This window comes from Populus euphratica, unplaced genomic scaffold (genome assembly GCF_000495115.2).
Source record: "Populus euphratica unplaced genomic scaffold, PopEup_1.0 scaffold175.1, whole genome shotgun sequence".
Lineage (NCBI taxonomy): Eukaryota > Viridiplantae > Streptophyta > Magnoliopsida > Malpighiales > Salicaceae > Populus > Populus euphratica.
In genome coordinates this window covers 225,501-252,706 of record NW_011500057.1, presented here as the reverse complement: position 1 = coordinate 252,706, position 27,206 = coordinate 225,501, and the positions used below count along the sequence as shown (strand labels likewise).

The following is a 27,206-nucleotide window of genomic DNA, read 5'->3' as shown; positions in this document are numbered from 1 at the left end:
TGTTGGGAATTCTGACCGGTGATGTACTGATATTTGCTTATAGGAGGCCAAGCACACTGACACAATATTTAACGTGGTTCGGCAAACCGCCTACATCCACGGGAGAAGCCATTACATTATGTAGGGAGAGTACAAGATTTACAATAATAGAGGAGGAGGAATCATCCTCTCTTTGAGCAACTCTCAACCTCACTCTATTTCTCTCCTTTTGTGCTGCAATGGCAGCCCACTCTCTCCTACATTTCTCACCTCTTTGGCTCTACTTCCTCTCTCATTTTGCTCTCTCATATATGCCTCTATTTATAGGCATTCATGGAAGCTCTTCTTGGTTTGTTGTCAACATTGGTGGCTACCAACTCTAGCTCATTCAACAATGGTGGCCACCAACTCTATCTCATTCAACAATGGTGGCTACCAATAGTCAATGGTAAATGATTGGTGCCTTACATGAAATGGCAACCAACCTAACAAAATATACCTGGATTGTTTCTATAATGCAAATTGAGATTTAATTGGTCCCATTATTTGTCCAGATAGATTGTCTCGATTAGTTATAAAAATTAAGAAATGAATGGGAAACTTAAACGCACAAGTGCATTTGTGATATTAACTTTCCTCGAAAGAGTTCTGCAGTTATGTTCATTAATTAAGAAAGAGATTAATTCTAGTATTTGTTGTGTTAATATTCTAATACAAACCAATGCATTTAGTTAAAAAAACAAAAAAACAATAATTTCCAGTTCTCTATTTGTCATTAAGAGGATAGTCACCTTTAATTTCAAATACTTTTCAGGACACGCGTGATGTTTGAATTCTTACAAGATTTAACTCCTACCCATGAAAAGAACTCCTCCAAACATAAATATTATCGTGTATAAACAATGGAAAGAATGTTTGCTTAATGGAAATCTGAATAGAGTTTCCAATATATGGTGGCCAGGACTTTAGCCAGAATCGACAAGCCAACGCATGAAACATTCAGAGCCAGCATTTCTTGAATGAAAGGATCGAAGGTGGAAACTAACTTCATTACAGTTCCACGAAACATAAACAATCTAACATGGACATTAAATAGAGAACACATCCAACAAGTTACAGTACTTTAAAGTGGGTTTTCTGTCGATGTCCACTTATCCCGTCCTCGATCGGCCATCTTGTGCTGATTTCTGTTCTTTGAGGAGAATGCAGGGTCAAGTGGCTCACATTGATGCTTTTATCATATACATATATATCGTTGCGTCGAATTAGATAGAGCAGAGTTGCTGCTGGTTGCATAGTATATCCCTAGTCCAAGTTTATTTTGCAAGTTCTTTAAAGAAACGTGTATCCATGGTTACTCTCCCTCGTTTTTCTAAATTCAAATGCCCTTGTTTTCTTATTAGGTAAATTCCCCTTGGACCTCACATGCTTATGCCATAACCCATGAGTCTTGTGATAGGAAGCAGCATGGAGACATAGGCACTACCAGGCATCCACGTCCCGTGCACTCACTTAGTGTAAAATGACATCAGAAAAATATAAATCAGAAGGTTTAGGAAGGAAATTTAATTAGTAGAAGTTCTGGGACCGTCCGTATGTGGTGGGATCTTATGCGTAGACAGTGATAGGATCTTGTCGTCATACAATTGACCTAAGTTCTCAGTGCATTGATGATCGATGATCAGCGCGCAGTCACCATCCTAATGAGCCCTTCTCTGGTCTCGTCCGTAATTAATTTGCTCGAGACAAATAACCAGTTATTCAACAGAAACTCCTTCAGATCATGAAAAAAGACAAAGAACCAGTTACTCAACAGAACTCCTTCATTTATCTGCTACGATCATATTGCAGATCATGAAAGAAAGGGTCATTTCAAGACAAGTAACTAAAAAAAGGCGTTTCCTGCTAAAGACACTAAAACTCTGCAGATGCTTCCTTTCATTTTTTTATTATTACTGCTGTTTACACTATCCACCAACTTATGGCCTAACAATACATTAATGTTTGCCTCCTCATCCTTTATCAAGAAACGACAGTACCATCCATTCCATCCCGAGAGCGCTTTATGCTCACATTTTAGCTATGATTAGAGGAGAAACTGACCAGCTAGCTAGGGTTGTTTTGGAACGAGGTTGTAACTGTATTTTTAAAAAATTTAATATAATTTGTATGTTTTGAATTGTTTTGATATAATGATGTTAAAAATAATTTTTAAAAAATAAAAAAATATTATTAATATGTGTTTTAGCACGAAAAATTATTTGAAAAACAACTACTACCACACTACCTAATACACTTAGGCTATAATTTTTTTTTATTTCAAGATTGTATTTTTTAATCAAATTTATGGGTTTTTTTTAATGATTTTAAGACATTTTTGATATCAATATGGTTTATTCTCATATCAATTAATTACATATTAATTAAAATTATTTTTTTTAATAATCTTAAAAATACAAACTCTACATCTGTATAATGCATCATAGGAATTTATTAATGGTTGTAGATGGAGAAAAATGATATAACAAATTGAGATGCACATGGAAGTTTCTGGTTTAATTAGCACCAGAAATTAAAAATGGGCATCCAAAAATTGTAATAAGTCTAGTGAATGATAACGTATCAAATCTTCTTCCTCTTCTTGTCACCACCTCGCATGTCCTATCTGTTCCGAATTCGAAAGGCCACATAGACATAAAGAAATCCACATTAACTTCAATTAACCAACTAGAACCGGGGTCTAGGATAGGTGTTTCATTATTCACATGAAAGTAAAGTTTTTTTTTTTCATTCCTTTTTTTTTAATTTCATTAATATTTTTTTAATTTTTGGATTTAATCCTTATATGATATGATCTCACGACATAAAATTTTAAATTATAATAAAAAAATAAAATTAAAAAAATATATCATTACGTAAAATATAGAAAAAATACAAAATCTTAAAGTTTTTATAATTCTTATTTTGATCCAAAAATTTATTTTATTTTATTTTATTTTATTTTTAAACTTGAGAGATGAAAGAAAAACTCATTAGAAAATAATGAAGGAAATTCTGATTAGATATTTTATCACTTCCAACTTGTATGAAAAAATAAATCAATGTTGACAAATGATTTTTTAATTTTATTTTGTATTTTTTTTAATTGATGTTGTGTTTTCAATAGCAAAATTGGTTTATTGACATATAAATATAAAAAAAGTTACATGCATCATTGATTCAGCCAATTTTTTACGTACACAAGGATCAATCTTGATGATGAATACATCTATTTCCATAAGTACTAAACTTGAGGAGTCCAAAATCTAAGGCAACAACAACAACGATAACAATAACGACTAGTAATGACATTAATAAAAATCAAAATAGTAGCAATAACAACAACAACAACAACTTGTAATGACATCATCAACAATATTTATCTCTCAACAATAACAATAAGAAAAAGTCTTAACATTAACTATAGCGTGTTATTTGAGCTGTCTAAAGATAGTAGGTAGCTCAATTGTCTACGGGTATTATTTGTCATCTTTTATTAGTATTGTTGAATTTTTTTAGTTAAGATCTTTCTAATAATATTGGAGGTATCATCAACGGAGCATCAATGTGTTTTTGGAATGTCATTATTTGTTTTTTCTCCTTTTTCTTTCTCCTTGAAATTTGTATCATCCCATTTTAACAATTTATTTGAGATATTACACTTTACAACTATAACATTTTAAAAAGTCATGATTCTAATTCATGACTTTTACTGCACCACTTAAAAGTGTTTTGGTATTTTGATATAGGGTACTTTTTGCTTGAAAAATATATCAAAATATTTTTTCATATTATTTTTTATTTTTTACACCAATACATTAAAATCATCAAAACAACATTAAATTTCATTTATTTGATGTTATTTTTAAATGAAACACATTTTTAAAAAGCATCCAAAAATAAAAATGACTACTCTTAAACACATAAAAAATACATGAGTCTACTAATAGGCTAGGCCAGTCACTTGAATATTCTTAGATGGATCACAAGAGTAGAAAACTCCATGATGTATTTAATAATTTGTAAATTAAAAAATAAAAACAAAAATAGGTGATGAATTCACTTTTCATTAGACAAATTTCATTATAGGTGAGAAGAGTGAATTTATGATCTTGCCCTAAAAAACCCTGTAGGCTAATGGTTGAAGGGTTTTCTTTGCAATTGGGGCATCTTGGAATTTTCAAATTAGCCGAGAGCAAGACTGGTATTTGCTTTTTTAAATTACATAGTAAAATAACATAAATACCATTAAGAGTTATACATTGTTATTTTCCATTAAGGGGTAAATTTGTATTTTTAATTATAAAATACACGGTAAAATAACATACTTTTTTATATACAAAAATATTTTGACTACTGAAGAGCGGTGTTTTGGTTTTATCTTTTTTATTTGCACAATAAAAATATCTCCTTACTCTTGGGGTTCAATTTATTATACCATGGCATTTTTTTCATTGCACTATTGGTATTTTTGTTGTTATTGGATAAAGTGAGAGGTGTTGTTGTCTTTTAATAAATTAAAGATATTTAAAAAAGATTTGTTGGGGCATGTAATGATTTTGATAACCAAAAAGTCATTTTAGAGTGTTTTGAGATTCGTCTCAACATTTTCTCCATGTAATGGTAATGCGTGTACAAAACAAAATTTTGGTTTAACTCTGACAATCATTTTTTTTTTCTTTTTCTTCTTCTTTCTTTACCCTCTCCCTTAATTTTTGCACCCGTCCCAACAATATTTCAAATCAGTCCCTCAATTTCTTTTTGATTTAGTCCTTGATATTTTGGTTAATTTTTTATTTGAAATAATTTATGAAAATCAAAATTTATTTCAATTTCATGCTTATTTGATATTTTTTTATTTTTCAGATTTGGTTCATATTATTTTAATTGTTATTTATGTCATCTGAAATAATTTTTATAATTTTTTGAGAGATTCCACCCTCCATCATTTTTTTTATCCTATCAGATTTTATTTTTATTTGCCATTTTTTTTAGTTTTTAAGTTAATTTTATTTTTAATTTTATCCTTTGATATTTATTTTATTGTAGATTAGGCTTTTTTTTTGTATGATTTCCACTTTTTTTTTTATTTGGTTGGGTTATCTAGGTTTATTTATTTATTTATTTATTTTTTGAATATTTTTTTTCAAAATAAATTTTATTCTTGAATTAAATAGAATTGATTGAATACAAATGGATGCTCATTTCATTATATTTTATGTGGTTTGCTTTTCTAAAACATTGCTCTAGCGACTCATGTGATTTCTTTGGATGTTTTAATCTTTTTGTCTTGAGGTTTGAATCGTATTAACAAACTCTTTTGGTCATGAGTGATGTATATGGTGGAGTGATGATAGTTTTCCAACGATATTTTCTTTATTCTCCTTACATGTATGATATTAATGTCTTGTTTTTGTACTTAATTACTACTGGATATTTTTTACATTTCATTTTCTATAGTTTCCTTTGAGCCTATCTTAAATAAAAAAAAAATCATTGATAATAAAAGGTGAAACTGTATTTTTATTAATTAAAGGACATAAAAAGCATTATAGAAAAATAAATTCTACATCGGATGCTAAAAATCAACCTGTCAAATGGCTACCCAAATAATAGACTCAATTGGGTTTCAATAATTTGTTTTATTAAAATTTTTAAACCAAATATAAAATAATAAAAATGCTATTTTTTATTAAAAAAAAAACAATGGACAATGTGTTTCCTACTTTATGCAATTTATTAGGGTTGTGGTTTTTTTAATTTAAAACTCATTTTTGACCTAAAACACCTATAAAACATTGCAAACACCTTAATTAACCTATCTATGATCATTAAAAACCCAAAAAACATCTTAAAAAACAAAATCAATTCAAAACCAAAATGATTCTCGAGGTTAGGCCTACTTCCTCGAGCAAGGAGAAGGGAAAAAATAAATCTAGGTCAAACAATCCTTATAAAATGGGACCTATTGAAACCAAAATAACACCTAGACAAGCCTATTGGTTAGTGCTAAGAAAAAAAAAAACAACCAGACAAAAACAAATCTAGGTATTGGTAATATGTCTTTTAAAGAAATGAAAATATTTTATCCATTAATTTAAAATTAGGTGCATATTAGACTGTTTTTATTTAACTTTGAGATGGAAACACATTGGATCAATTTAAGTCATTTTGGGTTGACAAGCAAAGGTTAATGATATAATCTTGAAAAAAACAAACTAGGAACGTAAATCTCAAATTAATTTAATATTGAAAAATAAAATTAGTGAAAAAAATCCAATTTAAAAAATAAAACAAATGAACTTAAGTCAACTAACCAAACTCTCGATACAAATCATGCACGCTATTGGATTCAGTTATTTTTTTATTCCATAGATTATTTTTCATTAAATAGATTTACATGACATTAAAGCAAATGAAATATTTTTAAAAAATAAAAAGAACATGACAAATGCATGGGACTGATATAGCAAATCCGAATTATTGATAACAAAGGGTGAAATAATATTTTTTAATTTTAAGTTTATTAAAAAATATATCATCGATAATAAATGATAAAATTGTATTTTTTTTTAAATCGAGGTACTAAAAGTGCATTAAACAAAAAAAAATAGGTTAAATGTTATAGAATAAGTTGTCAAATTTATAATCCAGATCATATAACTAATTATGCTAAATTTTTTACTATATCTAAAAAAGACAAGAAAAATCCTTACAATGCTTGCCATTAGCCCAACACACTAAGGCCTTTGGAAAGAACAACTCAAACATGGAGATCTTTAAGTCCAGACTCACATTTATGGGTTTAATTTTTTTTTTATTTCAAGGGGGAATAGCATGTTATCCGTCCTGTTTTATTTATTTCTTTTAAAATATAAAAATAACACTTCATCTCCTAACCTAGATTCTAGCCATCATTATGGGAGTTGGAAAATCAAGGATATGAGTTTTTAATCCACCAAACTCATTTTTCAACCCATTTATAGCAAAAAACTAGTTCTAGAACATATAAAAACCAATTTAACAACCCAAAAAAATTATTCAAATCACAAAATCAAACCAAATAAATTTTCTCTTTCTTAACTTAGATCTCTTTTTTTAGATGAAATTGAGGCTTAAAACAACCTTCATAAAACTCTCCTCACTAAATATAATTTATTAATATCAATTTCAACTATTTTGGTGGTCGAAATAGGTATAAAGACGACTTTCTTTCTCTAAGCTGAAATATGGTGAGCTTCTCTCTTTTCTTTAACAGAAAAGAATTGAAACGTGAGGGAAATAAACTATGGTATCAAAATCAAATTTCTGAAAACTTAAGGGACCAATCACCTATAAACTAAAATAGATGGGGGACTAAAGTAAACTTTTTATATGAAATTCAAGGCCACCATCTATGTTACCCATCATTTTCATTTTGGTCCTTTGACTTTCAATCCAACCCTTCTCCTAAAAAAATATGCAATTGGCTGTAAATTTTGGCTCACAAAGGCTCAATTGTACAAAAAAAAAAAGTATTAAGGACCATATTAAATTTTTTGTAAAAATCAACTATTACAATAACAGAACATAGTAAAAATGGCTACAGCAAAACCCCACGTCTTCAAGGTTTATACTTGACTAATAATTGAGCGAATTGAAGCCACAGGCATTCGTGGCCAGAGGGGCAAAAGAAAAAAAAAAACCCCACGGTTCACGAAGACTTGTTTAGCTAACGTAAACAAATTAAACTCTCGTGCCCCCTTCTAGCTCTTCATATATTTGTAGAAAATAGCTGGATTTGGATTATTTCACGTTATTAAATATTGATAGTGATCATGTTTGTTAAAATATAAACAGTGCGATCCACTTAGATTTTAAGAAAATGACTTGTGTTCATAGAGTGCAACCATTTAATTGAAATGAAGAGCAGAATTTGTCATGGTATGAAATAACTACACATTCGCTTGTATGTTTGAAAATTATTTTATGGTGTCGAGGAGACATTTTATTAGTCATTTCCTTAGTCTACTTTAAAATAAAAGGAGGCAGACACACGACAAGAGATAAAATAAACTCGTGACTCATAAAAAATAATAAAAAAATATATATGTTTTTCTAGTATTTTTCTCCTACTGTCCCTATTTAAAAAAAAAAAGAAGCGAATCAAAAAATAACTAATAACATGTAATTAGTTACTCTGACACTATAAAATTCTGAATTTTATCCATGATAAAATTGTGATGGGATTTTCCACAATTCATCTGGGTTCTCTTCAAATTGTATTCGTCTAGACTTTTAATGTAATTTGATTTTGGCGAAATTTTTGTACGGGATGGATAATGCTTGATCATGAATGTGGACCCACTTCGTAAAGTGGTAAATTGACCGTTGGATAACAGTCAGTAATTAGCATTTGTTCTCATGAATTGCTAGAAAAACAATAAATTTGAGATATTCAGTTCGAGAATGTTTAGTTGGAATTATCTAGAGTCTATTTTCAAAATGGTTTTTTGCTTGAAAATTAATTTAAATAGTGTTTTTTAATTTATTTTTAACATCTGCATATTAAAACAATAAAAAAAATATAAAAAAATTGAATTACAATCTTAAACACCACGTAAATACCGCAGATACTATATGTAAAGCTGAGAATGTTGAGTCCTAGGGCCGGTTAGCCAGACCTTATCACCAGTTAAGGGTGTCCTCTTACTGTCTAACAAGATTATAGTCTTGTCTATTTCTTCAATAAGCAGCTATGCTAGTTTGCCACTCCCTTGCCAAAAAGCATCACAAACTGCTGCTTGTGGTTGCATACTCTGACACATTCATCCATCCTTCGTACAGAAAAGAGGCAAACTAACCAGCTATATCATGCCGCAACAAAGTGACACTGAGTAAAAGAGAATTGCTTCCTTAGAAGATTACATTAAGCTATAGACAAAAATACAATGCTAGTAAGACCATGAATAAAACAATAATATACATTCTCAACTACGAATACAAGAATAACGGATATTCAACAAGCAGAAACAACAATTTTGCAAAAAAAAAAAAAACAATATCTTGACATTTTTATGATGTATACAATAAAAGCTAACCTGAAAATTATGAAAGTAGCAAGAGAAATCAGGTCTGCTTCACTCTTTTCCTTGAGGAAACTGAAAGAGACGGCTTTTGGGATCATATATTCCAGCAAGGATAGCTATAAGAACCCACACCATAAGAATGCCAATTACAAGAGTTCTCAACAGGTGGTTCCAGTTATCATTAACATGAACAGCAGCCTGGGTCAGATGTGGTGAAGGAAGATCTTCCCCACCATCACTAAAAAATGGACTGGCTGTGTTGATCTCATTTGTAGATTGTGGCTGCTGCATAATGCAAACGTCTGAACATATCTCACAACTGCAATTACCTCCAAGACATGATGGGAGTGTCTTAAAGCACTCCAAGAGAACCCTGTGGTACATTTTCCCTTCAATTCTCAGCTTCTTCCTTGTGACAGGTTTTAGAACCTGAACAGAATGAGAGATCCATGTTTTGACATATAAAGGGTGAGAATAAAGGCACAGATTTTACTTGAAATGATGACAAGAACTTCATAAAAAGTAAACCCCCTTCGTTTCTACAACCCAAAGCGACAAAAAAAAGAAAAATGTAACACAGGAAGACCAATCATTCAGATCCTTATGAGAAAGTATGCTTACTTGGATAAAGGTTTGAGCAATAACTCGAACAACTGGAGGAAGCCGTATAACAACCAAATGACCAAGGCGGTTGGGGAAGTTATCCTGCAGAAGTGAAGAGCAGGATCTCATCATTTGCATAGGTATTTTCAATGGTGATAGCCCATCACAATCGACGAGAACAGTAATCTGAGGACTATCTTCATCAACTAAATGCAGGATTCCATGCTCTACCTGAGATACTGGTGCATATCCATTTCATTAATATTGAAATAGAACATAGAAAATGTCAAAATAGATAAACAAATGGAACAAAACATACAAACGTTGACAGCTTATTTCAAAATTCAAACTAAAGCAATTGAAAAGGAGTTCTTCCATTGGTTCAAATCCATTCCTTCTATCATCACAAAACGAATCATTTTTTTAGCAGGCAAGTAACCAGCTACATTGTTGACCTTGCAGGATGGTGCCTTTAGTATAGAAAATAAATAAGGGCATCAATGGTCAACATTGCACATTATTCAACCAATGCTCTTCAGCTCATCCATAAGGACCAGTTTATAAGTAGGGTTTGGGCAGTTTTAGCAAACAACCAGCATACCAGACATTAGAAGGTGAGAAACAAGATCGTTTTGCCTCCAATGAAGAATTTAAAATTGAGGTGCTGCTTAGATGGAACAGCAATTATTCTTTGTTATCTTTGGTGAGGAAACCTTTTTATTCGGATGCCAGCATCTAATGGCCTATATGACAAGAAGTGAAATGATATATGGTCAAAGAATAGGAACTTACTAATGGCTTGAGCTAATAGAGCTCTCTCATGAGATGGAAAGTTGGCACAAGCTAGACCAAGCCGCACAATGAGGCAAGGTCGGTTCAGCACATCAAGACCATGCCAGAAGACCATATTTGACCAGTTTTCAAGCTCTTGCTGTGAAAGAATTCTGTAAGTCTCCCTCCAACGGATTGTCTTCTTTATTGACAATAAAAAGCATGAAAAGTCCCCATTTGCAGCAGTGTAAAATCTACGGAGCTCATCCTCATTAATTCTGCATAAACATCCATGTCATGGTCAGCTGCAACAAGAAAAGCCAAGAGGTTCAAAGAATTTAAGACTATGAAATGAGTTTCCAAACCAGTGCGGAAAAGTTATGTCTTTGAGAAAATTAACCAAATGGACAGCTGAGTGATGTATATGAGACTTTTCGGAGACCTAATACAGCAGAGGAACAAGAGTAGCGCTAGAAGTTCATTCCGGGTCACTGGAGGACGAGGAGAATTATCTTAGACATTGACATAAGGCTGAAATCCAGGAAGCAGTTAAGGACCTGAACTTTCTTACAACATGTCCATTTTTGCATGACAAATTTATGATGAGCTCAGAAACAGTTGCCAGAACAGAAATAAGCATCGAATGGATGGAACATGTTAAGGTCTTTAGCACCGAGCCTGGTCACATTCTCGATTGATAAAGAAGTACACAGACGATCAATGATGGAACTAATTGGCTGTAAAGTACATAACAAGATGATGTCCTAGAATCCAGAACAAGAAAACCACACAGCACATCTTTTTCACATTCCCGGTACATTATAAGTGAGAAAAACCACCTTTCAGGTAATGCAATTCCTTGATTTTCTAGCTCCCTGTACAGTTGCATCAACCAAATTTCAGATGCTAGACTTTGAGAGGCCACATCAGAAGTCCTGCAGATCAGATGAAAGCCATAATAAACTTGTAACTAGATCCCCGGAAGTAGTTCCAGGACACCAAAGTTCCCAAACAAATTTCTTTACTAAAATATCATAACCAAAAACATATATAAAATAAATAAAACCAATACATCCACCAGAAAATAATCACGAGAAAAAAAGACCACAAGCTTAAATCTTATTGAACAATGAATGACCAAGAAAAGACATCAATAAAAGAGAGCCAGGTAGATATCTAGCTAACAAGCATAACAAAGACGCATCCAAAACAAAAACCCATGTCATGTCAAGCACTAAAACAAGTTCCTCGTGGACTTACTGAGCCACTATAATATAGCCCCAAGACATCAACTGACCGAATCCAGCTCTATGTCATCCGGGATACAAACCCAGCATCTTCCAAACAGTTTTTTTCCAAATATCATTTACCCAATAAACTGGAAACCGTGTTGCATTGTTTCAGACAGTAAACTAGTGTTTTTGTCAGAACTAGGATTCAAGAATCAAGGTGCCAGGCCCACATATAATTCCAAAGTCAACCAATTCGTTCATGGACCAGTTGAAGGATGAAAAAAAACCAGATGTAGATGTGGAGAAGAAAACAAATAGAAAATTAAAATGTGTAATGAATTTATTGATTATGTGTTTTAACTGGCCATTGTTAATTGACAGCTCAACACAAGCTCTTAATCAAAGTTAGGAAGTACCTGATCACAACAGAACCAACTTTCATCTGCAATTTCCAATTCCAGTTGGCACAAATAGCCTGTTTGTTTATATTTGACACCCCATAACCCAAGACTGAACATCAAAATTCAAATTACAATCCTAAAATCACCAGTCCTTGATTTCAAACCTTCATCAGTTAGTCACCAACTTACAACATATCTCTCATGTAATAATAAACCAAACATCAACAACATGCATTACAAGTTTTAAAATTGATTAAATTGCTTGTTGAAACTATTTTTATAAGAAATTGTAGATTCGCTTTTGTGATTCCAGTTCATCAAGAAAGCAGATGTTAAAGAGGTAAAGGTTTCACAAAAAAAATGGAGAAAAATAACTATTGTTTTCCATTAACAAAGTATCGAAAGAACTAAACCTATGCAGTCCAAAAAAAAAGTTATAAGACCTCCACAACTATAACATTCAAAAAGGTAAATTACAATATCATAGAATTTCAGAGATCATCCAAAAGTTTCAAGATATGTAAAAAGAAAACTTTACATTTACAAAAATATTACATAAACTCTCCTCTGTACCCAATAAATTAAAGAACTTCAGAAGTTTCAGAAAGAATACATAAAAAGGGACATGATTATTTTTTTAGTAGATGAACAATATTAATTGCATTATTTAATTTCGATCAATTATGTTTGATTTTTTTAAATATTCTTTCTCAAATTTATCTATTTTTCTAAATATCAATTAAGTGCATTTTTGACATGTGAAGAGGTTAATGTCAAATCTTCAAACTTTTGGATAGTTTTAATATTAATTTTCCCTCAGGAAGGTTATTGTAATTTACCCTATTTAAAATATTGAAAACATCTATTTACCTTGTTTCGAAAGAGGAAAGTGCAGAGAGTGACTCGGAACATGTTTCTGAATCAGATTCATGAGAATTATTGGAGCCATTTGAGTTTTCACCACTGCAATCGGATATAGCAGTTGCAACTGAAAGGACTAATAATGGCCTCGAAAACATCTATAAGTAAGTCAGGAAAGTAAATAAAATTATTTCCAGGAAATCATACTTAGTTATAAACAGCATATATCATCACAAGAAGAGAATAGAAAATTATTCACTATGACCTCAACCATAACAGGAAAATGCAGACAACATGCCAAGAGAAAAGAAAATTACGGGTTAAGAAATTGAAGTTCTAGAAATAGCTGATGGCAGAAAGAGCCCCTTAAATTAAAAATTATTATGAACTAAGCAAAACTTTCAATTACAAGTCACTGCTGGGCATGTCGCTTCTAGTATTGGACTTGCAACCACAAAGGTGCATGTAAAAACTAGACAACAGCCGCTTCATGCAAAAAAAGCTGAAGGATATAACTGTCCCCGGATTCTTTGTAGCACATGATTCCAGTTGATTATATTTGTCACTTATGATGAGAACCAACTATCAAAGATGATGTAGCAACTGCTGACACCAAGCAGTGATAGAATTGGTTCTTATCATATGTGACAGATATGTGCTGATCTTGTTCAATAATTGCTTCTTATTTATGAAGACACAACTGACTTGGCTGCTGCAGACTACAAGTGAGCTAAACCGGAACTCTCTTACCATTTGTCTCCCCTTGACTGATCAAATTCAAAGCTTCATTATTTGTGGAAGAAACCTGTCTTTGATGTAAGTACTTCCTCATTTATGGACCCTTGGCTCATTCTAAACACATGGTACCCTCTCTGATTTCTCTCACTAAGGCTTCATACTCTCAAATCTCACAATTACATCATCCACAAAAACTCCTTCTAATCCTAACCAATCATCACTCTACAATTACACCTGCTCGCTCAATTCTTCATCCTATCCCAGGATCCCATGGCATTTTCACCCGCTGCAACTTTAAACCCCCAGAGCATTGTCAGATTCTACTCTCTCATCCCTCTCTTTCTCCATACCATTACTTATATACAAGAGTGCCTCTTTTCATATTATATTTTTTTTATAAGTAATTCATTAGAAGAACCATGCATATATAGAAGGAAATGTGTCTTTAGCACATAGCTACTATATTTTGTAAATGCTTTCCCACTTCCATCATTTAAGCTACACCAAATTACTTGAAACTAAAAATAATATAAAAATCCTCAGTATAAGTGTAAAAATGTCTGCCTTCAGTTATTGTGAAGAAAGTAAATAACTAGTGAATGTGTGAAACAATTGATAAACCAGTAGCAATGTTATTTGATTGCGATGACAGAAAATAAGTACGAAGCAAGAAACAACCTGTACACCTTTAACCAAACCCTTGAAGGGAGCCCATCTTTGAATCCACTTAAAAGGTGGATAGCAAAGGAGTTGCAAAGCCTGAAGACCATTCCACACCTGGGGACATTTAGACCTCGAAACCCTTCGTACTGTCTCTAACGTAGCAACTTTGAGTAAAAATATTGCTAACTGACCAACTGGGCCAGTACCATGTCTTGAATAAACTATAAGCTTGCAAGCACTCCGAGGAAATGATTTATGATCAGAGGCAACTGTTTTTCCCTTATAAACAACAGTCTGCCCTTGCCCTTGCCCTTTCCCTTGCCCTTGCCCTTGCCCCTGATCTCTGACAGACTTATGAGTAGGATCTCCCATGGAAGCGGGTTCACCCAATTTATTTCACTTATTTAAACTGGTGGCATTTCATCAAAGGGTTGTTGTGCAAACTTCAATCTGAAAATAGCATGGCCCTGATCAACACAACATATGTGGCTATGATAGCTAAATACTGACATCAAATCAAACTATTCCTAAATTCAATCCCGGCATCATTAAATCCTGACTAATAAAGCATAGGGAAAAGAAAGCACTCACAGGAAAATCTTCATGAAGATCTGTTCAAACGATGACAAGATAATTCGAAGGGGAAACAGAGTAGGAAACACAGCTTTTTGGTTCGATCTTTTATTATGGAGAAAGGGAGGTGACACGAGCAGAGAGAGCCTTTTTCAATTTGTACTGTGTTTGGTTGCTATTTTATTTGTCTTCTAATAGTTCATTTATAACCTATTTATTTATCAGTGGTGAGCTTTTACTCCTATAATTTGAGACTTTTCAGAATTACCCTTCAACTTTCCAATCCACCCAACTATTAAATAACCGACTATCTAGTTTTCAATGTGACCCATTTATTAAACAGCCGGCCTTTCGAATTTGGTTTTGGAGTTTTCTCTCTTTCCTTTTTTTGAGGTTTTCAAGTGTGTAGGCAAGATGTTAGAATATTTATTGTGTGTGTGTGTTTATTTGAGGGGTAAAATAAGAAAAAAATAAAATAAAAATATTACAAAAGGTAACCCTTTTTCACTGGTAAAATTTAAAACTTTCTAAAGGTGTAGGGGTAAGATTGATCAATTTCAACCTATAAGAGTAGAAATGAAAATATTGATAAATCGTAAGGGTAGAAGTATAGTTTATTCCCTGCAATCCAGCTAACTGAAAGAGTTAGAGAAAGCGGAGGACCCAGATTGTGGACTGTGGGAGCCATTGACAGCTCCCTTGATGACACGTATACGAACAAAAATAGTGTCGTCGTGAAATTTATAAACTTAGCACGTTTGGTCCGTGCATGTAAGAAATTTCCAGAGATCACTTTCTAACTTTTCTCGTCTTTATTTATTATTTGGAAAGTTAATTAATAAAAAATAACTTTTTAATAAAAACATTTAACTTTATTTTTATAATAATTCTTTTTTAGTTTTTGAAAAGGGTTTCATAGAAATTATAAAAAAAACTCAAAAATATTACATTATTAGTTGATTGTATCAAAATTAATTATTAATGTTTTGATTATTATATATTTTATTTTGAATATTTTATTTATTTATTTATTTTATCCCTTGAAATTTAATCTAATTTATTTTTTATATAAATTTAAATTTTTATTATTTTGGTTATTATTATTTTTCTCTTATTCTTTTTTATTAGATTTTTTTTATATGCGATATGTGATTTCTATTTTTTTTATTGCTATTCATTTTATTATAAATAATTTATGAAATTATAATATATTTTTTTTAATTTTATACCTTTTTATTTTTTATATGTAAAATTTAATCTTTATTTTTTATTTTTATTTTTATTTATTTATTTAAAATAATTTATGAAATTATATTTTTTTCAATTGTATCATCCTTAAAAATTCTATATGTCATATTCAGTCCTTATTATTTTTATTTTTATTTGTTTTATTTAAGATAATGTGTGAAGTTGGAATTTTTTAAATTTTATCATATTTTAATTATTCTTTTTATTTTTAAGATAATGTGTGAAGTTGGAATTTTTTTAATTTTAATTATTTTTTCATTTATTAGTTTTAATTTCTATTATTTTAATAAACTTGAAAAAATATTAATAAGTAATTTTCTATCTTATTTTTCATGAAAATGACAAGTATCAAAAAATATTTTTCATTTCATTTTAATGTAATTTATTAAATATAAAATTATATTACTAGTTAAAATATAAAATTAATAAATGGTGTATTTAATTATGATAGTGAGAAAAACATTCTAATAATTTATAGGACTATAACAATGATGATAATAGTTATAGTAATATTAGATTAACAACAATTTATTTAATAATTTATTATTATTATTATTATTATTATAGAGGTAACTATAATAGAATAATAATTGTAAAATTTATATATATTTATAAAGGTTATAAAGCTAGTGACGGTTAAAGCAACAAAGTTAATGATAATATTAAAATAAGAGTTAGTGACGAAGAAGTAAGATGAAAGTTGTGGTTATGGTATGTATATACTAGAAAAACTAATATGAGCCAAGGGATTTTTATTGTGGATTCAATTTGAACTATCTAAACAAACAAACAAAGCTTGTAATTGGTAGTGAAATCGACTTTCCAAACGAGTCATGGGGTATTACAGGATATTATTTCAACAAAAAAATAAAAATAGTTAGTGACGAAGAAGTAAGATGAAAGTTATGGTTATGGCATGTATATACTAGAAAAACTAATTTTTGTTGTGGATTCAATTTGAACTATCTAAACAAACAAACAAACAAAGCTTGTAATTGGTAGTGAAATCGACTTTCCAAATGAGACATGGGGTATTACAGGACATTATTTCAACAACAAAAAAAAAAAAGCATAATAAAAATACAAAATTACCCTTGGAACAATGCTTCTATTCTTTTTTGAATTTAAAAGCAATTACGTAACTTAATTATTTATAAAAAAATAAACAGAAAAAAATGTCTTCTTATGCAGGTTTTATTGTTATTTGTTTTTAAAGGTATTAATATAATTTTATTATCTAGATAATATTTAAAAAACAAAAAAAACCTTGAACCAAAGGCATGTATATTTTTTTGCTTTTTTGGGTAACAAAATAATTTTATTATTAAAAAACATATTTAGACACTCTCATGGTTAGAAAAAAAATATGTAGATTGAACTCTTCTCATCGAGTGAAGTGACTTAGCATAAAAATTAATTATTTAAATTATTTAAATTTATTTTCATAGCATTTTTATGTTTTGCATCAATAAAATTTGATAATATCTCTTTCTTATCTTTCAAACTATAAAAAGATATCTTTTTATATTAAAATTAAATTAAAAAAATATTGAGAGATCGAATATATATAATTTATAAAGTTTGAGAATTAAATTAAATTTTTTATATGAATTTTAAAAATATTGAATTTTTTTTATTTATGACATCTTTTTTAATTTTGTTCTCATAATCAAATTGAACTTGAATTAGGTCTAAAAATGATTAATTGTGCAAAAAAAAAGAAGTTATAGGTTAAAATTGAAAAACTATAACAAAATTTTGAAAAATGTGAAAAAGTAAATAATATATATGTGTATAATACTTTCTTCATGTCTTTTAGATTATTTTCATTAATCATGAGGATATAATGACGATGATTATAATGCTGGAAAGATATCAATGACAGGATGATAGTTCTGGTGTTGTGATTTTAATAATGCTGGTAATATGATATTATAAAAATAAAAATAATAAGCCTCTCTCTCTCCCTAGCTAGCTGGCGCAGTATTTATCAAAAAGAAAAAGAAAAGGCTTGCACAGCACAATAACCAGAGGCAAAGGAGAGCGAGAGAGGGAGTACACCGGCAATGGCATCAAATCTGAGCCCAGAATATGCCTATGCGATAGTCTACGCGAAGGACGTAGCCAAGTCCGTTGCTTTCTATGCTAAAGCATTTGGCTATCATGTTCGTCGCTTAGACGAGTCTAACAGGTTCTAATTTTATTTCAATATGAAGTTAAGATTAATTCAATTGATTATTTGTTTATTCAATGCTAACTAGATCTACTATTTTGTTTCGAAAATAGATGGGGAGAGCTGGACAGCGGGCCGACCACGATAGCCTTCACTCCGATTCACCAACGCGAGACTGATGACCGAAGCGGTGCAGTGCAGACTCCCCATTCTGACCGGGAGAGACCACCCATGGAGGTTTGTTTTTCTTATACGGACGTCGATGCTGCCTACAAGGTAGATTTCTCCTTCGGTATCATGCGTTTTCATCTCTCATTTCTCTCTTTCTTTCTTTGATTTTAAAAATAACTTTTTTTTAATATAAAATAGAAGTTTTATCTCGGTATCAATTTTTTTTAGGGCATCGGGCCGAATTTATGGCTTCGGTTTTTTATATATAATTTATTCACGACGATGGATGACAGAGGGCAGTGGAAAACGGTGCAATCCCGGTGAGCAAACCAGAGGACAAAGAATGGGGACAGAGGGTCGGGTACGTGCGTGATATTGATGGAATAGTAGTGAGAATGGGGAGCCGTGTTGTGAAGCCTGCAAAGCAAGACTGAGAGATTTTGGTATTGCTGTAGTTTTTGTGTTTATGCTCTGAGAAAATTTTTAATTATAATTGATAAGGATAAAATTTGTGTTCTTTGATCAAATGCATATCATTTGATGGAAAGCTTCTCGAATTGATTGACCTTCCAATGGATGCAGTCATGTCTATAATTTCCATCCCTTGTTCCGTAAGCATTTAAGCATTCCCATTTCGTATGAAAAACACAGGTTGTTTCAAAATTATTGCTTCCATTTCTTAGATAAACATCATTTCTTTTCTTTTCTTTTTTTGTATAAATGTTAACTTATATATCTCGACTAATTTTACTAACCTTAAAATTAATATTCATGTTGTTGGAAAAACTAAAAATAAATAATTAGATATCAATATAATCAGATCAATTCACAAGTTTCAATTCATTTTTCTTCTTATGTAATTAAAATCAAGATCAAACAATCAATAAATATAATACAATAATTATATAAATTAATATCAAGATTTTTATGTGAAAAACACGATACAGAAAAAACTATGTAATCATAGTTTTTCTAAAAACTTCTACTATCAATAAATAATAGGTTCAAATTGTTCTTTCTTCATATTTAATTAAGGGCTACAACATATATTATCAAGAATAGTCTATTCTGCCTTGGTTGCTCATATGTTGGCCACTGGAGGCTTACATGGTCGTTAACTTCAGGGCCTGTGGGATTAGTCGTGCTGCGCGCAAACTGGCCCGGACACCCACGTTAATCTAAAAAAAGAATAGCCTATTCTACGCAAACCAGTGCTTGGCCTAGCGGTGGAAGGGGCTTGTCTCCTTCCACTACACCTGGGTTCGAGCCCTAGCGTGCACGCCTGTCACCCCCGCGGTGCCTTACATGCCTACTGGGTTTGCAGGGTGTTCAGTGGGCCGTGGGGATTAGTCGTGGTGCGGGCAAGCTGGCCCGGACACCCCATGTAAATCAAAAAAAAAAAAAAGAATAGCCTATTCTACACTTGAGGTCTTAGCCCAGCGGTGGGAGGGATTTGTTTCCTTCCTCTGCATCCGGGTTCGAACCTCACTGTGCACGCCTGTCATCCCCGCGGTGCCTTACATGCTCACTGGGCTTGTAGGATGTTCAGTGGACCGTGAGATTAGTCGTGGTGCGCGCAAGCTGGCCCGGACACCCACGTAAATAAATAAATAAATAAGAATAGCTTATTCTTACACTTGGGGGTTTAGCTCAGTGGTCAACTGCAAGGCTTGCTTTGTGACTGTCCCGAGTTCGATCCTCTCTGTGTACCAACCTGCCACCCCCGCGGTGTCTTACTTGCCTACTGGGCTTGCAGGATGTTCAGTAGGGCGGGGGATTAGTTGTGTTGCACGTAAGCTGACCCGGACACCTCGGGTTATCAAAAAAAAAAGAATAGCCTATTCTTATAATATAATAAGATTAAAGAAAAACATATTTAAGAAAAGTTTATAACACTGATAACTTTGTTTTCTATTAAAACAATCAATTTTTATATCATTAATTTTCGGTTCAACTATTCAGAATGAAAAGTAACATGTTTAGAAATTGCTGTTAAAATCTTAGCTCGATCCAACGGTGAATGAGCTGAAAATCAAAGAAAAAAAAACGGATTACTCTGCTACATTTTCTTCTTTTTTTCTCATGTTTTTCTTCTTTATTTTTACTCTTTTACAATCCTGTTTTACATTCTTTATCTTTTATAGTGGCACGGTAAATTATATATTAATTCAAAGAAATAATTGGTTATTTCTTACTAATTAATATGGTGATGCTATTATTATATGATGCATAAATTTTTAATAGTTATAATGAGACTCAAATTTGTGAATATTAAAGAATATGTCAAAGCTTAATCAATTTTTTTCTTAATTATTTTAATGATGGGGTTTATGCGAAACATAATACCTTTTTATCTCTTTTCCCCTCTTGCAAACTAAAGACCTATGCAGAGTCATTCATTTCAATCAGCAGGAAAGGTATTATCAATTCAGTGTGACAAGAAGGGCTACAGATAACACCATCAAAGAATAATGACCTTGATTGTAAACAGGTTCTGTAGTGGAGACACTTCGCTATAATACAGGGATTATGTGGATGACTAGCACCTCTCTTAAAATTACTTTCAAAACACCATGCCAAATTCGTTTGTTTGAGCCGACACAGGATAATAAAGAAGGTACTGTTGCTGGCAGGGAGGGAGAGCAACACGAGACAAATAGTTAACTCGAGAAACTTCTGGAACTATCCTGGTTTGATTATTTTTACGAATTATGATTAAATTCTCAACAGGGGTAAATGTTCATAGAGCGTGCGTTAATGGTTTTTCTTATTACTTTTGTAATGATTTATACTGCAATTTGTGAACGGCAGAGTATTTTTTCCATTACATAAATTTTAAGCAATTGTATTTTTCTACCATAACCATATTAACTCATTTTTACTGTGTTTTAAGGTAGCATTTTGCGCAGTTTTTATATACCTACACGTTAATAAAAACTAAAAAACAAAATTGAATGTCATATGTTGTTTTTTCTTTCAAACTTTTCTTTTATATTATTATATCTTTCATTTTTCTTTAAAATTTTATCTCAAACATTTTACTGATTTTAAACTAATCATTTTAATTTAATTTTTAATAAATTATCACAATCTTAAACAAATATTTTAATATTTAGTTGGTGCCAAATTCTTGCAAACATTTATTTTTATTGTAATATTATTATTAAATAAAAAATAATTTTAAAAAACTTAATTTAATATATTGTCCGAGTCACGAGTTTTGCAAATTGAGCTATGAAGCCCAGATTGATACAATATATTGATGTTTTGATATTAAAAAAAACACCTTCTTAATTATTTTTTTAAATTAAACTATGTTTTTACTTGTAGTTTGTATTATTTTTTAATATGTCAAATCAATTAAGTACCTAGAGTTACCTCATATGCAACTTAATTTAAAACTCAGACTAACTAAGAAATCGGGTTAAAAGGTTTTAAAGACAACTAGCTAGGTTGAATTTAAAAACAATGTTAAATAATTTTTTTTTAATTCCATATTCCAATTTTATCTTTCAATTGATTCTTGTTTAATTTTTTTTTATCAATTTTATCCTTTAAAATTTAATTGTTTTTGTATCGATATTCATAATTTATTTTAGTTTGTTTTTTTATGAGGTTATTACAATTTTAAACAAACACCCTAACATTTTGTTGATCCTTAATTTTACAAGCATATATTTTTGTTACCATATTATCAAGGAAAAACTAGTTCAAAAAAAATATTAAACCTAATAAAATCTATAATCCAAGTCATTGATTTTGCAGGTTAAGCCATGAAATCCAGGTCATTCTAGTATGTGTTTGTTTCAATACTAAAAAAAATATGTCATAATAATTTTTTTTTAAAGTTAAACTATGTTTTTTAAAGATCATTCAAGTTATATTTAGATTCATTAAGTCGATTGGATTATATTAAAATAATTTTTACATAATTTAATTTCAAATATAAGTCATAAAAGAAGTTAAACTAAGAGTTTATAAAATTGATCTAGGTTCAGTGACAATACCACAAAATTTGCTGCAATATAAATATTTTTTTTAGGTTCAATAAAATTTTGATTCAACCTTCAGTGTAGTGTGAGTCAGAAAACTAACTATAACATATAGTAAAAACACTCTAGGGATCAAATTTTAAATTGAAACAAAAAATAAAGCCTCCTTTTCTTTTTCCATTGTACAGGAGGTGTGTTTTTAAGTATTCTGGTCCTCAAAGTTTTTAGTTTCCCTTTTCTTTTCTAGTCAAAACTAAATTATTACAAATCTAAATTTTAATTCAAAAATTCATTTTGATCCTCTCATTTTCTCTATTCAACTTTCAATCCCTGTAATTACATCACCGTGTCAATTTTTTTATTGAATTCACATTCTTAGATTTTTTTTTTTTTTTTGTATTATCCTGCAGCGGGAGAGTACCCTATTCCTTTTGAATTGAAACCACTTATGGAGCCAGCACTTTGGGAGCAAATAAAGGCACAAAGCTCCAATAACAATTAATAAAGAATTTGAACCCAAACTCGATCGAACTTTTGGGATTTTTTTTTCTGGGCAGCACAACAACGCCTTCTTCTTCTGTGTCCGAATGCTTTTATGTTTTAAAATTATTTATTTATTTATTTCAAATTATTTTTTTGAAGTATTTTCATGTTGTTTTGATATATTAGTATTGAAATAAAATTTTAAAAAATATTATTTTAATATATTTTTTAAAAAAACATTCACGCACTTAAGAAATTACGGATTAGTGAAAGTGTTTTCTTACACGTGTTTTGTAAAATTTATATATATTTATAAAGGTTATAAAGCTAATGACGGTTAAAGTAACAAAGTTAATGATAATATTAAAATAAGAGTTAGTGACGAAGAAGTAAGATGAAAGTTATGGTTATGGCATGTATATACTAGAAAAACTAATTTTTGTTGTGGATTCAATTTGAACTATCTAAACAAACAAACAAACAAAGCTTGTAATTGGTAGTGAAATCGACTTTCCAAATGAGACATGGGGTATTACAGGACATTATTTCAACAACAAAAAAAAAAAAGCATAATAAAAATACAAAATTACCCTTGGAACAATGCTTCTATTCTTTTTTGAATTTAAAAGCAATTACGTAACTTAATTATTTATAAAAAAATAAACAGAAAAAAATGTCTTCTTATGCAGGTTTTATTGTTATTTGTTTTTAAAGGTATTAATATAATTTTATTATCTAGATAATATTTAAAAAACAAAAAAAACCTTGAACCAAAGGCATGTATATTTTTTTGCTTTTTTGGGTAACAAAATAATTTTATTATTAAAAAACATATTTAGACACTCTCATGGTTAGAAAAAAAATATGTAGATTGAACTCTTCTCATCGAGTGAAGTGACTTAGCATAAAAATTAATTATTTAAATTATTTAAATTTATTTTCATAGCATTTTTATGTTTTGCATCAATAAAATTTGATAATATCTCTTTCTTATCTTTCAAACTATAAAAAGATATCTTTTTATATTAAAATTAAATTAAAAAAATATTGAGAGATCGAATATATATAATTTATAAAGTTTGAGAATTAAATTAAATTTTTTATATGAATTTTAAAAATATTGAATTTTTTTTATTTATGACATCTTTTTTAATTTTGTTCTCATAATCAAATTGAACTTGAATTAGGTCTAAAAATGATTAATTGTGCAAAAAAAAAGAAGTTATAGGTTAAAATTGAAAAACTATAACAAAATTTTGAAAAATGTGAAAAAGTAAATAATATATATGTGTATAATACTTTCTTCATGTCTTTTAGATTATTTTCATTAATCATGAGGATATAATGACGATGATTATAATGCTGGAAAGATATCAATGACAGGATGATAGTTCTGGTGTTGTGATTTTAATAATGCTGGTAATATGATATTATAAAAATAAAAATAATAAATAACCACTTGTTATTAATATAATATTATCCCCTTTGTGTGAAGTATAGTTATGTGTAGGAAAAAAAATCTTGTTGAATTGATCCACAATTGAACAGTGGAGGAAACCACCAATGTGCTGATTTCATCCATAATTAAATCGTGTCGTTCACTGTAGCTCGAAACGAGTATCTGGGTTTAAAATTCTATTGAGTTTTTCGTTAAAGTTAACGCCGCGTGGCATTCACTAGTCGATAAACATTCAACATTTAGGAATGAAAATGAAACTATTTTAAATTTTCAAAATTAAATTTTAAATAGAATTTTAATTTTTTTTAAATGGTATAAAAGTAAATTAGATATCATTTTTCTGATTTATTACACTAAAAATAAAGTAATATCAAAACTAATTAACTTCTTCAAAAATAGACGTACTTATTTATTTATTTTAGAGATACTTGAAAGGAATAAGAGAAAAACAAAGAGATTATAAAAAACAAAATGATTTGAATCTTATATCTTTTACATATATAAACTCAATTTATTTATTAATTAAATTTAAATACAGTAGAACATTGATTTTAAAAACAGTACAACATGTATATTGAAATAATAAGACAGCAGTTCAAAATCACGTGGACTTCCATGGCATTACGAATTTCCACTGACAACAATTTCTCTGCCAAGTGGATCCATGATGCCAGGTGCTCCAAGCTGAAAGCGTGCGATTTATTTAGACATGCACGAAGCCCACGTGTGACTAATTCGTTGACTACGTGTCTAATCCATCGCGGATTCAGTAACGAAGCCTCTCTCTCTCCCTAGCTAGCTGGCGCAGTATTTATCAAAAAGAAAAAGAAAAGGCTTGCACAGCACAATAACCAGAGGCAAAGGAGAGCGAGAGAGGGAGTACACCGGCAATGGCATCAAATCTGAGCCCAGAATATGCCTATGCGATAGTCTACGCGAAGGACGTAGCCAAGTCCGTTGCTTTCTATGCTAAAGCATTTGGCTATCATGTTCGTCGCTTAGACGAGTCTAACAGGTTCTAATTTTATTTCAATATGAAGTTAAGATTAATTCAATTGATTATTTGTTTATTCAATGCTAACTAGATCTACTATTTTGTTTCGAAAATAGATGGGGAGAGCTGGACAGCGGGCCGACCACGATAGCCTTCACTCCGATTCACCAACGCGAGACTGATGACCGAAGCGGTGCAGTGCAGACTCCCCATTCTGACCGGGAGAGACCACCCATGGAGGTTTGTTTTTCTTATACGGACGTCGATGCTGCCTACAAGGTAGATTTCTCCTTCGGTATCATGCGTTTTCATCTCTCATTTCTCTCTTTCTTTCTTTGATTTTAAAAATAATTTTTTTTAATATAAAATAGAAGTTTTATCTCGATATCAATTTTTTTTAGGGCATCGGGCCGAATTTATGGCTTCGGTTTTTTATATATAATTTATTCACGACGATGGATGACAGAGGGCAGTGGAAAACGGTGCTATCCCGGTGAGCAAACCAGAGGACAAAGAATGGGGACAGAGGGTCGGGTACGTGCGTGATATTGATGGAATAGTAGTGAGAATGGGGAGCCGTGTTGTGAAGCCTACAAAGCTAGACTGAGAGATTTTGGTATTGCTGTAGTTTTTGTGTTTATGCTCTGAGAAAATTTTTAATTATAATTGATAAGGATAAAATTTGTGTTCTTTGATCAAATGCATATCATTTGATGGAAAGCTTCTCGAATTGATTGACCTTCCAATGGGTGCGGTCATGTCTATAATTTTCATCCCTTGTTCCGTAAGCATTTAAGTATTCCCATTTCGTATGAAAAACACAGGTTGTTTCAAAATTATTACTTCCATTTCTTGGATAAAAATCATTTTTTTTTAAAATAAATATTAGCTTGTATGTATCTCAACTAATCTCACTAATTTTAAAATTAATATTCATGTTGTTGGAAAAATTAAAAACAAATAATAAGATACTAATATAATCGAATCAATTCACAAGTTTCAATTCTTTTTTTCTTATATAATTAAAATCAGATCAAACAATCAATAAATATAATACAACAATTACATAAATCACCATCAAGATTTTTATGTAGAAAAGGCGATGTGGAAAAAATTATGTAATCTTAATCTTCCTAAAAACTTTCACTATTAATAAATAATAAGTTCAAATTATTCTTTTTCAGATTTAATTAAGGGTTACAACATATAAAAATTTACAACATTGATAACTTTGTTTTCTATTAAAACGATCAGTTTTTATATTATCAATCTTCGATTCAACTATTCAGAAGGAAAAGTAACATGTTTAGAAGTTACATTAAAATCTCAGCTCGATCCAACGATGAACGAGCTGAAAATAAAAAATAAAAGACAGACTGGTTTGCTGCATTTTCTTCTTTTTTTCTCATGTTTTTCTTCTTTGTTTTTGCTATTTTACATTTTTGTTTTATGTTTTTTATTTTCTACAGTGGCATGGTAAATTATATATTAATTCAAAGAAATAGTTGGTTATCTCTTACTAATTAATATGGTAATGCTATTATTATATGATGCAGAACTACATATATTATATATAAATTTTTAATGATTATAATGAGACTTAAACTTGCGGATATTAAAAAATATAGTAAAGGTTAATCAATTTTTTTCTTAATTATTTTAATGATGGGGTTTATGCGAAACATAATACCTTTTTATCTCTTTTCCCCTCTTGCAAACTAAAGACCTATGCAGAGTCATTCATTTCAATCAGCAGGA

The 27,206-nt window shown here is 30.5% G+C and overlaps 3 protein-coding genes across 5 annotated transcripts; 2 read left to right on the top strand and 1 right to left on the bottom strand.

Annotated features, from left to right (window-relative positions):
- Positions 1–8,601: 8,601 nt before the first annotated feature.
- LOC105107892 (uncharacterized) lies at positions 8,602–15,122 on the bottom strand. Of its 3 annotated transcripts, none has more exons than XM_011001972.1 (8): positions 14,947–15,122; positions 14,371–14,805; positions 12,964–13,112; positions 11,300–11,395; positions 10,482–10,738; positions 9,708–9,928; positions 9,099–9,515; positions 8,602–8,931 (listed from the first exon to the last, which is right to left on the bottom strand). In XM_011001972.1, exons 2-7 carry the CDS (start codon positions 14,725–14,727, stop codon positions 9,138–9,140), a joined length of 1,458 nt encoding a protein of 485 aa, XP_011000274.1. In that variant the 5' UTR covers positions 14,728–14,805; positions 14,947–15,122; the 3' UTR covers positions 8,602–8,931; positions 9,099–9,137. The 3 variants fall into 3 exon arrangements, with proteins under 3 accessions (XP_011000274.1, XP_011000273.1, XP_011000272.1); XM_011001971.1 differs by having other exon boundaries at positions 8,602–8,890; XM_011001970.1 differs by lacking the exon at positions 8,602–8,931 and having other exon boundaries at positions 8,956–9,515.
- A 3,054-nt stretch (positions 15,123–18,176) lies between these two features.
- Positions 18,177–19,000, top strand: LOC105107891 (uncharacterized). Its single transcript, XM_011001969.1, has 3 exons — positions 18,177–18,367; positions 18,463–18,625; positions 18,814–19,000. Exons 1-3 carry the CDS (start codon positions 18,243–18,245, stop codon positions 18,952–18,954), a joined length of 429 nt encoding a protein of 142 aa, XP_011000271.1. The 5' UTR covers positions 18,177–18,242; the 3' UTR covers positions 18,955–19,000.
- A 6,271-nt stretch (positions 19,001–25,271) lies between these two features.
- Positions 25,272–26,101, top strand: LOC105107890 (uncharacterized). Its single transcript, XM_011001968.1, has 3 exons — positions 25,272–25,469; positions 25,565–25,727; positions 25,915–26,101. The coding sequence occupies exons 1-3, from the start codon at positions 25,345–25,347 to the stop codon at positions 26,053–26,055; spliced, it is 429 nt and encodes a 142-aa protein (XP_011000270.1). The 5' UTR covers positions 25,272–25,344; the 3' UTR covers positions 26,056–26,101.
- The last annotated feature ends 1,105 nt before the right edge of the window (positions 26,102–27,206 follow it).